Source organism: Onychomys torridus, chromosome 11 (genome assembly GCF_903995425.1).
Source record: "Onychomys torridus chromosome 11, mOncTor1.1, whole genome shotgun sequence".
NCBI lineage: Eukaryota > Metazoa > Chordata > Mammalia > Rodentia > Cricetidae > Onychomys > Onychomys torridus.
Window position 1 is genome coordinate 8484037 of NC_050453.1, and position 15424 is coordinate 8499460.

Sequence of the window (15424 nt, forward strand, 5' to 3'; positions counted from 1 at the left end):
TAGAATATGTAAACATTTATCACTATAAATGCCATTGCTAAAATGTACTAAAAAAGAAGTCCTTGTAAGTATTTACAGTAGTTTTAGTCTCCATGTATTATCACAGAATATTTTATAGACAATGAAAATGGTGCAGAAAATCCAACTATTTTCTATAGTAGAAAACAGGACCATAAGATAAAAGAAGACATGCGTGGCTAACTCGGTAGAAAATATCATCTCTGTCTCATGTCTGGACGGATGGCAACTGCAGCCTGATCTGCAGTTAGAAATCCTGCAAGTCCAGGTTCTCATTCGTTCCTGCCATTAGATCAATTTTTATCTGTGCTTGTTTCTCCATGATATAAACTAGGATAATCAGTACCTTCACTTGTTATTCTAAATTATCTCAAAGGCTTATAAGAGGAATCACAGAGGAATTGTGTATTTTCACACAAACATTTTTTACATAATAACAAAAGTAAAGATGAAAATGTATAATGCAATTACTTTTTGTGTAACATGATTGTTATTTTTCCTGGTAAAAATTCTCATTTGCTCATATGTAACTGTCTTGAAATGTGGACCTTAAGGACAAAGAAAGGTTACCAATTCCTCTAACTCCTGGTTCTTTGTCAAAAAGTGGACACAGTTAATGAGGTTTGTTTGGTACAGAACAAATTCGCAGACACAGACAGAGATGCTTTCAATGGAAACAAATTTGTTTGGCTTTACCAGGTTACTTAGCGATTAATAATAGCCTTGAGATGCAGCCAGAAAGGTCATTGTACCAGCTTGCCAACACAATCTAAATGTGCAGCTAGCCCAGGCTGGCGGGTGCAGAAGCCCCCCAAATACCATGCATAAAGGAAAACAGGCTATTTTCTGCCTCCTTTTTTCATATTAATAAGCAATTTTCAAGGGAAGGGTGGCAAAATGGGGGCCATGCCACTCCAAGTAATTCATTTATTTTGCAATTTAATCTTATGTTGAAAAAAAATTGGTCTGCTTCAGTAGCCTAGCATGGTGATTTTTAAACGTCAGAGTGTTTCATAAGTAACCTTGTGTGAAGTATTAGTAGTCTGTAACAGAATTGCAACAAAAATTTTACCACTCTCCGGGAGCAAGAAGAATCCTTCTTTTTTTTTTTTTTTGACCATCTCCTTCTAGTTTTCCCTGACATATACAAAGCAAAGGCTATGATGATTTCTTTGAGATTTTACATATGGAAGTAGACAACAAGTCATATGTTTATTTTTAAAATAGAACGGCAGTATTAAAATGCTGTTCTGACATGAGTGATAAATTTGTCCAATGAAAACAAAAGGTGTAGTCTTTCTTCCTTGTTTGATAATATCGTGTTCTGTTTGGAAGCTATTTATCACACAGTATAATTTAAAGCTCATTTTTCATTTAAATTTCTTAGAAGTATACATAAATGGGGGATTTTTTATTATTTTAGTGGAATTTTTCATGTCTTAGGAAGATTGTAACAATCTAATCCTTTATTTAAATTATTCATATAATTGAATAAAATGTCAATTCTTTAGATGCATGGTAATATGTGTAATCTTATTGGTATTAATTGAACTGTTAACTGAAGTAAACATAGAATCAATTAAGCATGTGAAGACTCTGTACTTTAAAAAATAAAGTGATTAGTATGCAAAATAAGGAAGTAGACATTTGTAAATACAAACCAAAATTGAAGACACATCTTTCTTGGGATATTTAGGTATCTCCAGGATAGCTAATCTTCCACAAAAATAACTGGTGTTGTGGAAAGGCACTCACTTTGCATTGGATTTTGACATTTCTTTTGCTATTGTATTAATTATAACAGGTGCCCTTTTGGTGTTGAAAACTCTATCATGAAAAAGTCACTTAAACACAATCTAACAATGGCAAAGATTTCCACAGAATTCACAGGCAAGATAAATTGCACCCTTGATTTTGATGGATGTGGGTGATCATTGCTCCTCAAAAATCTTGATTTTCATCAGTGAAAGAATTAGGGAATCAACAGATGTCATCAGAGTAACTGCTGACAATTCTGATGCAGGGAGGCTTTGGAGGAATTCGCAGAAATGAAGGAGAGAGAAGAGAGGAAGGCTTGCCTGGAACGGGAAGAAAAGCACAGAGATCAGCAAGCCCGCAAGATGCATTACCTTCTCAGCACAGAGCAGGTTAGTCTACCTGTGCCTGGCAGCTCCCATGAGCCACTTGAACTCCTAGCCTGACAGAGATAAACTAGCAGGCTGGATAGGACATGACTTGTTGAAAAGATACCACAAAGACACTACTTCGAGTTCAATTTCATGTCTCAGTGTAGGTGAGCGCAGGCACCATGATTGGTCTGAGACAGTGCTGCATAGAGGCAGTGGCTGAGCCACAGGCAGAAAGGTCCCAGTCAGCAGAGTGATCTGCCACAGTGATAACACAACATGAAGGGCATAACCTCACCTTCAAAACTCATTCCAAGTGGCTTGTTGTTGTGTTGTGAATTGATCAAGAACTAGCAAGTTATCAAGCTCAGCTGGCTTTCAGATTTTTCTCTTTTAATTGAGTGAATGCTGAGATTAAGCCAGGTTCTTCCTCCTTTTCTAAGTTTGGATGGAGGTTGTCAGGCAAAGCTTTTCAACAAATTGCCTCAGCAACTACAACTTCATATGGAGAGATACATGTAGAATTCAGTATACTTGTAAATTTATTCTTAAGATTTTGTTATGGTTGCTGAGAAAAAGTACATTGCATTTAGAATATTCTATGCAGATAAATATGGCTTTAAATGCATGAGTTGCTGGTGAGGTAGCTCAGCAGGTAAAAGTGCTGTTCACCAGCCTGATGACCTGGGTGCAAGCCCCAGGACCCTCATTGTGGAAGAACAAAGCTGGCCCCTTTCTTTTATTTATTTTAATTATCAGTGAGAATTAATTAGCAATCCTTATAGTGGGGTCTCCATGTGAGAGTCCTCTTCACCTTCGCTTTACTTTGGTACCATTGATGTTAGGACATCGCAGGTGAAATTGTCTTGTCAAATCTCCTCCCTTGGAGAAGAATATTATAAAATGTCAGGGGTTTTATTGGCTCTGGCAATTTGGTATATGTAGTTATGGTGATCTTGATATTTAACTATAGGTAACCAAAGAGATGAAAGGATATCCTTTGAACTTATGGGGAAATTCCCCCGCAGGGAAAACTTGTTGGTGATAAAGTAGAAGAGCGATACCATCTTATTGTCCAGTCTGTTCATTTGTCCATGAGATCGGATGTGCTGCCAGATGATGCTAGGAAATGCATGCCTTCCCCTACACTCTCACTAGATCTGTTCTGCTTCATTTTAATCAGTATTTGTCAACATAATGTGAGAGAGGTAGAATTTGAAGACTACAAAGATTTCCTGCACTCTCACTCCTCAGCCTGGTACTCTAAATCCCATGGCTTCGAATGCCTGCCCTGCATGGGTGCTGTGCTACGAATTTAGTAGATGTAAGTCTGTCCTACAGATCCTTGGCCAGAAGGAGCACACAACCCCATCTCAGTCTCCTGTCACAGAACCTTTTAATAGGAGAAAGTTGCTGCCTATAAGCAGGCTGACTACAATTAACAACTGTTTTCATTTATGATTTTCCTGATATAATATACTTTTTTGTTCTATTTAATAATGAATTTTAAATACTTTCCCTAAATAAAAAGCAAAAGCAAATACTTTTTGTGAGTATTGTTACTCATTTGCCTCAATGACTTGGCTGCTGGGTGGAAATTGAGCTCTGGATCTAAAAATATTTTTAGTAGTTTGTGTTAACTCTCCTGGACTGCTTACTACAGGAAATTTCAGCTTCAAGAGATTTGTGTTTTAATTGTCAATAGCAAGTGTACATACTCTTTGTGAGAAGTATAAACAGATACAAACAGTTTTGTTGGACTGTGTAAAAAGAACCCCTGTAGCATTTTTAGAAGAGAAGATAGTTTATTGGAAGTCTGAATAATTTAGTAATAATATTATTAATATGCATTGTACAATACTAATTTTAACATTAAATTCCTATAGTTCTAATTTAGCTTAACTTAGTTAGTAGCTATAAAACATTAGTCAGGTAAGTAATGCTTTAAAAACACTGAAGAATTTTTCAAGCAAAACTGTTAATTCAGACATAGATAATGTTATTTAATGAATTAATAACTTCAGACTGATTATGCTGATATATTGATATTTACTGACACAATTTAAAATTTAAACTTAATTTTAAGTCTATTTTAGCATGAATCTGATGTACATTTTAAAATAGTTTTAGAAGCTCTTCATAATTTTTGTTATCTCATCTTTATTCAAGCAAATATGTGTGTGCTAATAGGAGTTCCATGAGTAAATAACTAATATTGCAATGAGTGAATTAATAGACCCCTCGGGGCTTTATTAATTAAAAAGTTCAAGTCATAGTAAAGCACCTTTTTATATGTTTATTTCAATCAGAAAGCTGAACATGGCAACTTATTTGCATAAATAATCAATCACCATTTACTAGTAGTAATAAGGTTAATTTGTTGCTGCAGACATAACAGGATTAGTCAATTATATTTCCTAGAAAATACTATTTGTTATGCACCCGCCACCTGTAAAGCAGGATTGTGTTTAACGTCCTTACTAAATGAACACATCAAAAAGTCTTTGTCCCTGTAAAAATTTTTTGAAAGGAAAGCTAATTTTAGTTGATTTGAATAAAGTAAAATGCAAGCAATGCCTCCATTTGTAAATTTATCTTTCCGCAAAGATTGATTATTTAATAAAGTGATTTATTTTGATTCAGTATCCAGTCAAACCAAATCTAACACATACAGGGCATATTTCCTTTGAAGAAAATCTCATTTACAGATTTGTTTTCTTCCAAAGAAACTGACTTTCATTCCATTGCCCTTGTTCTTCGTAATAAATTATGCTGTCTGCTCCACCTACTGGTAGATGTATGCAAAGGCCTGTTGTTTTGTTCACTAAGGAAAACATTGCTTCCTGAGGATCAGCAAGCAGTCACAGGGATGTGGGTAAAACTGAAGATCCAAATTCCAAGAGCTAGTGCTTTGAAATGAACATTACTATATAGAATTATCCATACTAGTAATTAACTGACAAGTGGAAGTTTTTAATATGTTAATATCCTTTCATGGGAAAGGATGTATAAACACAACAGGATCAAAAATCAGTATAACTGCCTATTTTATTTAGTGGCCTTTGATTGGTAACACGTATTCAAATGGAAGTGTATTATAGAAATAGTTTTCATATTATCTACATAATACTTTTTGATGTTTTCCCTTACACTGGCAATTTCCATATGGGTACAAAAGTAATTCTTATCAGTTTTGTGATTTTTCAAAAAGGCCCTTTGCTATGATCATTATTGACAAACTGTAATTTGAAAGACTTGAATATTTGAAAAAATAAAATGTGTGCAGTCACCTTTTTTATCAAACCCATACCAAATTTGAGTTATATAAAGAGGGATTATATCTTAATTAAAACTCACACTTGATCTAGTCATAATAAACTGGTAGTCTGTTAAATGGGAAACATGTTTCCAAGACAAAGCTTATGGGGTGAAATTTTTAATTGGAAATATTTAATTTTTCTGAATTGTATATTACCTCCTACCCTGTCTTGAGGACAATGAGCCGAGAGGTTCTCAGCTGGTGTACATTAAGGACTTAGTTTATAGCTTTCACCTCTATCTTCAGATGGAGCCATAGAGAGATGGCAGTCTCCCTGTGTGCACACGCCATTGTTTTCATGTGTGGTGGTCTGGGTGCATTTGGGGCAGATGTCTCATGACTTTGGGAATACTGTATTTGGACAGGCTTCTCAGTAGACAGTGCTTTAGGATGGAGCACCTGCTGTCACAGGGAAGCTCAGGAGCAATTGTGGTCAAGGTCACCATTAGTGGCTGGAGCACACTTTTGTGCCTGTTGATCCTTTCCTAGAGGCCACTTCGTTCACCTGGGGACATTTTGGCTCCTGTGGTCACTTGGTTGCCCCTTTTCTCTATGTTGTATTTTCCTGTTGTGCCTTTTTGACTTCCTGCATTTTCTCCTATCTTCCATGTCCTTGGTCTGTGTGTGCTTCAAGACAGCTTTCGAATGCCCATCCCGAGTTCAGTGTTCTCTGAAATTATTATTTTTAGTTAAGTCTTTTACTCTTTATCCCAATATGCTTACCTCAGTCAGATTAATCTTTCAAAAATACCCTTATTTCCTTTCCATTTGAAGTTTGGAAGCCTCCAAAGGTTCCATGTTCTCTATTTGATAAAATGCTTGTATAACCAAAGATTAACACAGCTCTCAGACCTTACCAGAGAAATTTTTTATGCAGTTGATGACAGTTAATGCAGAAACTCACAACTAGTGAAAGTGTAGAGAATAAATGTCTGAGGAGTGCTTAGCCATAAATGAGCTGTCTGTATCACACTCCCTTCCCCCAAGGCTCAGGGAACATTGAGAAGAGCCAGCTGAAGAACTGTAAGAGCCAGAGTTCAGACAGGATTGGGGTGAAGCAGTGTCTTCCGGACATGGCAGGAGATGTCTTCCACTCATGACCTTACAGTACGGTGATAGCCTACACCAGACCCGCACAAGGTCAAGCCATCAATGTTCTAGTGTGTAGGGGAGAGGGGCTCACAGACTCCCCCACCACCCCTAACTGAGAAGCTATAGACAACAGATGGCTGCTGGGGAAGGACAGCCAGTTTTAAGGGTATGGCCCCTAGTTGGTCAACCATGGTCCAGTTGGTAGCCCCACAACCATATGGCAGCACAGATTAAACCGGATGGGTTATTAAAAATAATTTAAAAGAAGACAAGAAGACACAAAGATGGAAAGGTTGTTGGGGTAAATCTGGGAGGATTTGTGGTGGAGTTGGGGTTGAATATGATCAAGATACATTGTATGCATATATGAAATTTTCAAAGAATTAATAAAAATATGTTTAAAACAATCCTTCCTTTTCAGCGTAAACATTGACAACCCTCCGCTATCTGCCTCCGCCCTGTCTACTCAGTCCTTTCTTCCTTTGCTCCTCAGTGTGGTCATCCCATCACAGCCTGACATTCTATTCAAGAAAAGCTCACCAAAAGGATTTCCTTACACACGGATGAAGCTGATACTTCTTACAGCTAGTTACATTCTGGACATTGAGTCCTGCTCTCGTCACAAAAGGGCAACTTTCCACCAACACTGACCTTTCCCGTGAAAGATGGTTGCCTCCCTCCTATTAAACTACTTTATCAATGAAACACATTAACTGGTCAGCTGTCCTTATTAGTGTAGACTGGTGAAAACTGATAGATTGTTAATAGTTCATAAGAGGAAAGGGGGACAAATGTCTGCTCAGGAATCGAGAACAAGCTCAAAAGTATAAGGATGTGAGAGACACAGGCTTGGTGGGAAGGGATCTCAGTGCATGAAAGTGCTTAAGGAATCCATGGAATATATTCACCTGGGCAACAAAATAAGTATTTATGAATGTGAGTCAGATGCTCAGGAGAAAACTGTCCATCATTTTGGAGGGCTCACCACTACTCAAGTTGAGTTATTAGCTCCTTTACACTGTGTATTTCTTATATTTGCTTACTGAATCATATATTCCCAGCTACTGATTCTAAATTCTTTCATGACCTATCATTTTGCTAAGGCAAATTTCTACAGGAGTTGAAGAGGGCTGGGAGTTAAGACAGATTGATAAAGGTATGGTTTGGGTAATGGCTTTGGGGGATTGTGGGAGACAGTATCTCACTGTATACATAGCCTAGGGTGTTCCATAACTCACTGTGTAACCCAGGCTGGTCTTGAAAAAACAGAAATTCACTGGGCTGTGGTGGCACATGACTTTAATCCCAGCACTCAGGAGGCAGAGGCAGGCAGATCTCTGTGAGTTCGAGGCTAGCCTGGGCTACAGAGTGAATTCCAGGAGAGGCACAAAGCTACACAGAGAAACCCTGTCTTGGAAAAAAACAAAGACAAACAAAAAAAAAAGAAAGAGAGAGAGAGAGAGAGAGAGAGAGAGAGAGAGAGAGAGAGAAAGAAAAAAAAAAAGAAAGAAAAAGAAATCACAGAAATCCCCCCCCCCTTGCCTCCTAAGGGCTGGAATTACAGAAATCAGCCAGCATTCTGGGCATGGGGGACATTTTATTCACATTTTATGTGAAGAAGCGCATACTGAATTTAGCTGAGAAGCAGGGGATCCTGTGGGATTGATTAATAAGCCCCTTCTTCCAAAGGATGGTTAAAAATTTAAAGATGCATCTATTTGCTCATGGGCATACTCTAGCTTAAATAAAATCCATGATGTTGGAGTTCTCAGTAGAACTCAGTCACTAGAAACTGAGTCAAGGTTCTACCTATAATCAATAAATGAATGCTACCATGCAAGACACTCCATTCCCATTTCTGAGTATCAAGAGATCCTTCTTGGAAGATAAGTGCTCCGTCACCAAACTCTTTTCCTACAGAAGGGCATGACAGTGCTTATAAAAATGTATTCAATCAGCTCATGAACACTCATAGAAGAAAAACTAGAACATTTATATAAAAGGATAATAAATCCATGCATAAAATAGGCAGCTATGGAAATTCCATGTGCAAACTCAAGCCATATTTATCTGTTTCTATGAATTTATCTTCACAGTGTCCTGTGAAGCAGAAATTACCTCAGAGGCATTAACCAAAACGTTGTCTGGTCATTTTTTCCCCTTTGGATGATTGGTAGATTTATTCTTGCAAGAAGACTGTGCAGTAGATAAAGACCTGACCCCTGACCTCTGACACGTGGACACATAGTTCAAAAAGGCCTTCCTGGCCATTCACTCTGCCTCCCACTGAGCAGTCCATACCAGAATGTCACCCTGTCATCATCTCTCTCCTTCGTCAGTCTCTCTTTGGAAAGACCAAAGGCTGAACTAGCACGAGAATTAACTCAGTGTTCGCTTTTATATTTTACCTCCTCCCCCTCCCATGTTATATGTACTTTTTATTATATTGTAATACATGAACAAGGACAATTATTATCCTCAATTCTCATTAAGTAGAAAGAATTAAGTGGGGGAAAAAGTTGTCACCAAATTAGTCACTTCTCTGCTCTATCCCCCTTGTCTTGATTACCAAATACATCTAAAAAATTCAGGCAAAAATGTGGACAGAAGCAAAATGAAAATCAGAAGCCACTGAAGAGAGACAGAAACTTAGAAAATTGCTTTAGGCTCCCCCTGCCACACACAAACACCCCACACGTAGTTTCTTTTTCAACATGCAGCACTATAAAAATATTTTAAATGGATTTATAATAAAATAAAAATTTTAATAAAAATAATTTTAAAACGATTCTTTTAGGAAGACATGAAAACTTTCCTTTTTTGTGAGTAAAAATGGAATCCTGCTATGGGCCTGAAATTTATGTGATTTTGGAACCCACTTTTTGAACTTATTTGTCTTATTGATTTTTTTTTTTAGTTATGTGTCTGTGGAAGGGTGGTAATGTGCATGGGAGTGATGGTGCCCTTGGAGGTCAAAGACTAGGACCTCTGGAGCTGCAGTTTTTGGTAATATAGTTCTAAGTGCAACCAAATGAATGAATTTTTTCTTGGGATATAGATCAGTGGGAGAGCCCTGGCTTCACACCCTTTAGGCACTGGTTTCTTTTTTTTTTTTTGAGCTGAGGACCAAACCCAGGGCCTTGGAATTGCTAGGCAAGCACTCTACCACTGAGCTAAATCCCCAACCCATAGGTACTGGTTTCAATTTCCAGTAATGAAAAGGAGAAAAGAGGAAGCAAAGAGGAGGAAGAGGAAGCAAAGGAAAGGAAAGGAAGAGGAGGAGAAGGAAGAGGGAGGTGGAAGAGATGGAGGAAGGAGGAGAGGGAAGAAATTAGTATAATGATGTACCATTTCAAATTTATATAAAATATTAAAAGTCCAACAGCATTCAGCCGCTCACAGTCCCAAATATAACTACTTTGATTAACTGCTTGACTGAGCTCTATATTATTTGTTCTCTATGTTGTGACAATAATTTTGTTACACTTTCAGAAGTGACAAGAGAATTATTCATTCTCTCCTCTAGTAATATTAATCTAAGTTTTGATTCCTGTGGAGAGGTTGCATGATGTATTATATCTATTATACCTTGGACTCCTTTTCTTTTCTTTTTTGGTTTTTCGAGACAGGGTTTCTCTGTGTAGCTTTGGAGCCTGTCTTGGAACTTACTCTGTATCCAGGTTGGCTTTGAACTCACAGAGATCTGCCTGCCTCTGCCTCCTGAGTGCTTGGATTAAAGGTCTATGCTACCACACACATTTTTTGAGACGAGATCTCTCAGTTTTAGATAGGAAATAATAAGAATTAAATTTTGTTCTTACAATTTCTATGGATATTGGAGTAATTTTCCAGAGTAGGCTCAGGCCATGCAGGCTGCAGTGCATGCCTTTCTAATATGCACACACCTCAGGACCACATTTCAGTACAGCCTGTGGAGCATCTTCTCTCCTGGCTGAGTCTGTACAGTGGGTGGTATGCTATAACTGGGAGCTGCCACTATGTAGAGATTCAAGAACATTTGGAAAAAAAACAAAAAACAAAACTTATGTAAATATCACTAACTAAACCCAAATTATACATATATTCAATTTATCAGTTTTTTAAGCTTAATCCCAAACATACTGAACTGACCACCTCTCTCACACCTCAGCATATAGAGCCAAAGCTATTAAATACTTTTGCTATTTTTCTTTTAAATGTATTCACATTTGTCCTTCATTTGCCATTAAAGCATGTGCACATGTATGTGCATATCAAAAAACTCTGAATCATTAAAATAATGTTTTACACTTGATCTTAGCTAAAAGGTCAAGAAACAGTATATATTTGTTACACATGCATGCATACATATCTTTCAGTGCTAGAAACTGAACCTAGGGATTCCTCCATACTAAGCACATAGTCTGACTGACAATGTCCTTAACCTCTGTAGATCTTATATCATTGAATTGACTCAGTTATTCTATCTGGGTTGATATTTACATAACTATACTAAAATCACTATCCCTGTCAACTACTGCATGAACATTGAAATTGAGTTTCCCTAATCACTAAGACACACTTCCCTCCTTGTTTTACACTTGAATATAACACTTCCCTCCACTATTGGGATTACACCAACTCCTTACAGTGTAGGTGAACCCATACAGAGTTTCTTGTAGGGCCCTGGCTGGCCTTGAACTTGCATTGATCCTAAAATGTCTCCATCTCCTGGTACTGATATTTCATGTAGGCATTAACATTTTATACTCTAGATCTGAACTCTGACTTACAATGCTTTTAGATTCAAAACAAGTAGTTTAGATTTTATTCCTAATCACTTGGTTTATATCTTTGAATTAAAAAACATTAAAAAAATCATTTGAAGTCTATAATAGCTTTGAAAGTGATATCTATATTTGCACAAATATATTCTTGTGAGTTCTTTAAAGGGCAAATCTTGTATATAAAGAACAGAGAGAGGGGCCACTAACACCATTAGAGATTCTAGACAGACCAAATCATGCCAGGTCATATACTAGGCAGAGTGAATCTGAAATCCACACTCTGATCTAGCTGTGTCTCTTAATGGATTCAATGGGGGCAGAAAAAGGACCCACCTCACAGGTTTGCTCCTGGGCACTGGAAGACATACTCTGAACATTCCTGTTAGCCTGAAAGCAAGAACTAGGCAGCACAATCAACACCATTGCCTTTTCCTGCATTATGGAAGTTAGTTATTAGTTCCTTCATCCATGGTGCAGTGGGGGCAAGGGGAGAACATATTTGACATGTGGGGTCCTCTTGACCATAAGGCAAGCGTAGGTTTCTGGGCCCATAGGTACAGGTTTTAGGCAATGTATTTTTTTTTTCTTTAAAGGAGCCATTTAGAGAGAAGTAAATGTGTAATTGAATCTAATTATTTGTTACCTCTGCTGTCCAGGAAGCAGCTGTAATTCTGAAACAAATGAAATTCATTCAATGTACATGTAAGTCAGATGGGAAAAAAGTAAGAAAAATGTGTCTTTGGCATCTTACTCTCAAATTAGCTACTAACCATTCTTTTGATTAATAATATTCATGTTAGTGAAAAAAAGTGGGTGTGTTATGTTCCAAATGACAGAAATAGGCTGGCTATTTGTTGGTATATTTAGCACCATCTGCAATGCCTATTCATTTGATAACAGAAAGGAGGGAGGATTTTCCCCAAAGACCTGTGATGGACTAATTGGGGTAGAGACCTGGCTCGGAAGAGAAAGAAAGGTCTCAGAACCTAATCCCAAACACCTTTCCCTGCTTGAGTTCAGAACCAATCAGAGAAAGATGGATTGTGTCTGCTTTGTAAATCTGGACACTGTGTCAGTAATGACTTGGATTCTGTGTGATTCCATACTTCTCCTCTTAGTAAAGCAAGGAAAACAGTCCCATTGCCTTCTCCTCTTAGTAAAGCAAGGAAAACAGCCCCATCGCTTTGCATGAAAAGGAAGTTGAGAGAGGATATTTGCTTTCCATTGTCAGGCTGACTTTCAAGAGGAGGGAGGCAGGAGCATACCTAGGCAGGAGGACCTTCTGCACACCGGACTGAAAACTTCTCTTCACTGCGTCAGTGAAGGTCAAAGAGACAGCATCAGGGAAAACAGGAGAATGGGGAATGTGTGCTTTCCACTCATTAGAATTACAGGGTGGACAGGAAGGTGAGGTTAGACAAACAGAAATGTTTATATGTTCCCAAAGTAGCCACATGGGGGAGAAAGCTTGAAAAGACAAGAGATGATTCTCAACATTCTGAAGATGATTTTTGGCAACAGCCTCAAGCCACAAGTGGCCAACTTCATGTCCCCTGACTGTTTCCTCAGATCTCCCCCTCCCCGACTTCTTCAGTTATTCTCTTGGTCTCAATGCCTTTCTCCCATTTCTATTACAAAATTCTACCTAGCTTTAGAACAAATTCGGGTATTTTTGCCACAGAGATTCAGTTCCCACATCACGTTCTATATCATTGATAACAGGCACCAGAAGATGTGTACCATCAGCTATGGAATGTTACCATGCATCTTAGAAAGTCAAACCTCCCCTTCCTCCCAAGAATGGACTCAGGCCTGAGTCCGAGTTTCTCTGTGCGCACAGAGATGGAGCAAGTTGGCAGGTGTTCTGTAGTTATTGACTTTAATTGGCACTAGGGAATATTGGATTTAAATTTCTTCCTTCTAATCAACATTTCACAGGAAATGTTTTAATGTATAACATTAATGGAAATAGTAAATTCATTTCTGAAAATGCACATTTTTTACTTAGTAAAGGCAGCATTTTAAAATATTTTCCTCTGATCATGTAAGAATAATAATAGGACACTACACCTTTGAAGAAAACAAAAATTTCTCCAGAATAAAACAGGCACAACATAATATCTAGGGGATGTTTCTAGATGGATTCTCCAGCATTTCTAACTCTCCTTGCACCAAAGCTCTGATGGCCCTAGAGATCTTCTCAAGGCATGCTGAGTCCTGAGGAGTGCTGGGGTCTTTTGCAGACATGCTGAGTCCTGATGGTGCTGGGGTCTTCTCCTGATGTGCAGTTGAATGCAATTCTACTGCTCCCATCAACAGCACCACCTAGCTTCTCGGGGAATGGTCACCAAGTGAGCACATAAGCCACTGCCAACAATAGTGGAAAATAGCTCCTAAATGCTGCTCTGCACAGTTTGAGATCCTAGAAGTCTTGCAAGCATCCCCTTCAGGTCATAATGGTGGCTTCTAAGGTCTGCAGTAACAGGGCTTCACTCTAATTTGATGAAAACCTTTAAAAATTCAACTTTTCTTCTTCCCTTTCTACAATTTCCCTTTCTTCCCTTCTCTTTCTTTTCTTTCCTGTTCAGTTCTGTTCTCTTTGTGTGGTAGTAGGGCTAAGGACAGGTAGTATGTAGTACCTGGTGTGTATGATCAGCAAGTGCTCCAGCTCAGGGCTACAGTGACAAGTAGCAACAAAAGGAAGCCTGTGTGAAATACATTGGGTTCCTAAGTTTTAAGCAAATATGCTTGAAAAAAAATAAGACAAGTGTAGCAAAGCTTTCTGCTGTTTAACACAGCTAAAAACTACCTGGGCCATAGAATTCTCTTAACTGAAGTAAAACAAACAGCTAGCGTGTTTAGGTAGTCATGGTTAGCGTTTTCAGTCTTTTTTATTGGCTTTATGTCATATCACATATACTTTAGTGAATGCCTCATGATGAGTACAGCCTGAGATGCAGGAGGGATACAAGTGCTATATGAGAAATGGCCACGCTACTTCTAGGTCCTCAGCAGGAGCCATCGTATGCCAGCCTCCTAAACGCCCGGCTGTGGCAGCTCGGGAACACTCTGTCTCCTAACAGCAGGGCAATTACTTGCTGAGTAGGGTTTAGTAAATCCCTTAGCACACGTGTCCTGATAGCTATGATGAAGTGTGTTGCCCTTGTTCGTTCAGCAGTCCCGACCATGGCAAATATTTCACTCCGTACTCAGGCCCCACTTTTCCTTCTGTCATTAGAGCTCTTTGCTACTGTGTTTTCTTAATGTTTTGTTCAAGCTGTATCTGCTTAAAACTTCATACACACCTGCCTGGACTGAATCCACCAGGTTTAAATGAATCCCCAGGGGAGTCTTGGCCCTGGAGGAGATGGGAATGGAGGGGAGGAGCTGGGGGAGAGGCGGGGGCAGGAGGGGGAGGACAGGGGAACCAATGGCTGATGTGTAAAATTAAAACACAAATGTAATAAATTTTAAAAAGGAGAGGAAAAAAAAAACTTCGTACACAGCATATTTTAGGTAGGCCTCCTTTGAGAAATGAGCACCACTTGCAGTGTTCATGGACTTTAAATCTAGAGACCTGAAAATGCTTTTAGATTTTGTCCTTTTTGTAGTAATCTGTGATTCTCTTTGCTGAGTGACTGGAGTGACTTCTGTTTCCAGAAAGGAAAAGGTGAAGTCTCGGAACTAGCCTGTTCACTTCTGTTCACTCTCAGGGTAAGCAGCTTCCAGGTCTGGGCAAATGACTGTTTCTCAAATGGTGAAACCTGACATTGAAACATCAGCAACTAGTGTGGGAATCCAGGGTGTCCATATCCAGTTTCCTAGTCTCTTCAGTTCACAGAAATGTGTTCGGAGAGGAAACCTCAATAACAAAGAAACGAGAAAAAGTAAAACTGCAGCATCCCTCAGGAAACAAAGGTCCATGTAGAGAGCCGCATCACACAGGGTCTGAGACAGCACAGCAGGTGCTCCATGTAAGCAAGCACATCCTCTGCTTTCAAATCAGCTGTACCTTTAAATACTTCCTCTTCTAGCACTTAAGCATTAGAGTAATCTGAGGAGAAAGGAGCCTGCTGATAGATTGTTAGAAATATGGAATAGTT

At 38.6% G+C, this 15424-nt stretch overlaps 1 protein-coding gene across 1 annotated transcript in view; it reads left to right on the forward strand.

Moving 5' to 3' along the window:
* The window catches only part of Spata17 (spermatogenesis associated 17), a 171108-nt gene that overhangs the window by 82259 nt on the left and 73425 nt on the right, over positions 1–15424 (forward strand). The window contains 1 exon segment of the mRNA XM_036202045.1: positions 2042–2165. Coding sequence (XP_036057938.1) covers positions 2042–2165 — 124 coding nt within the window.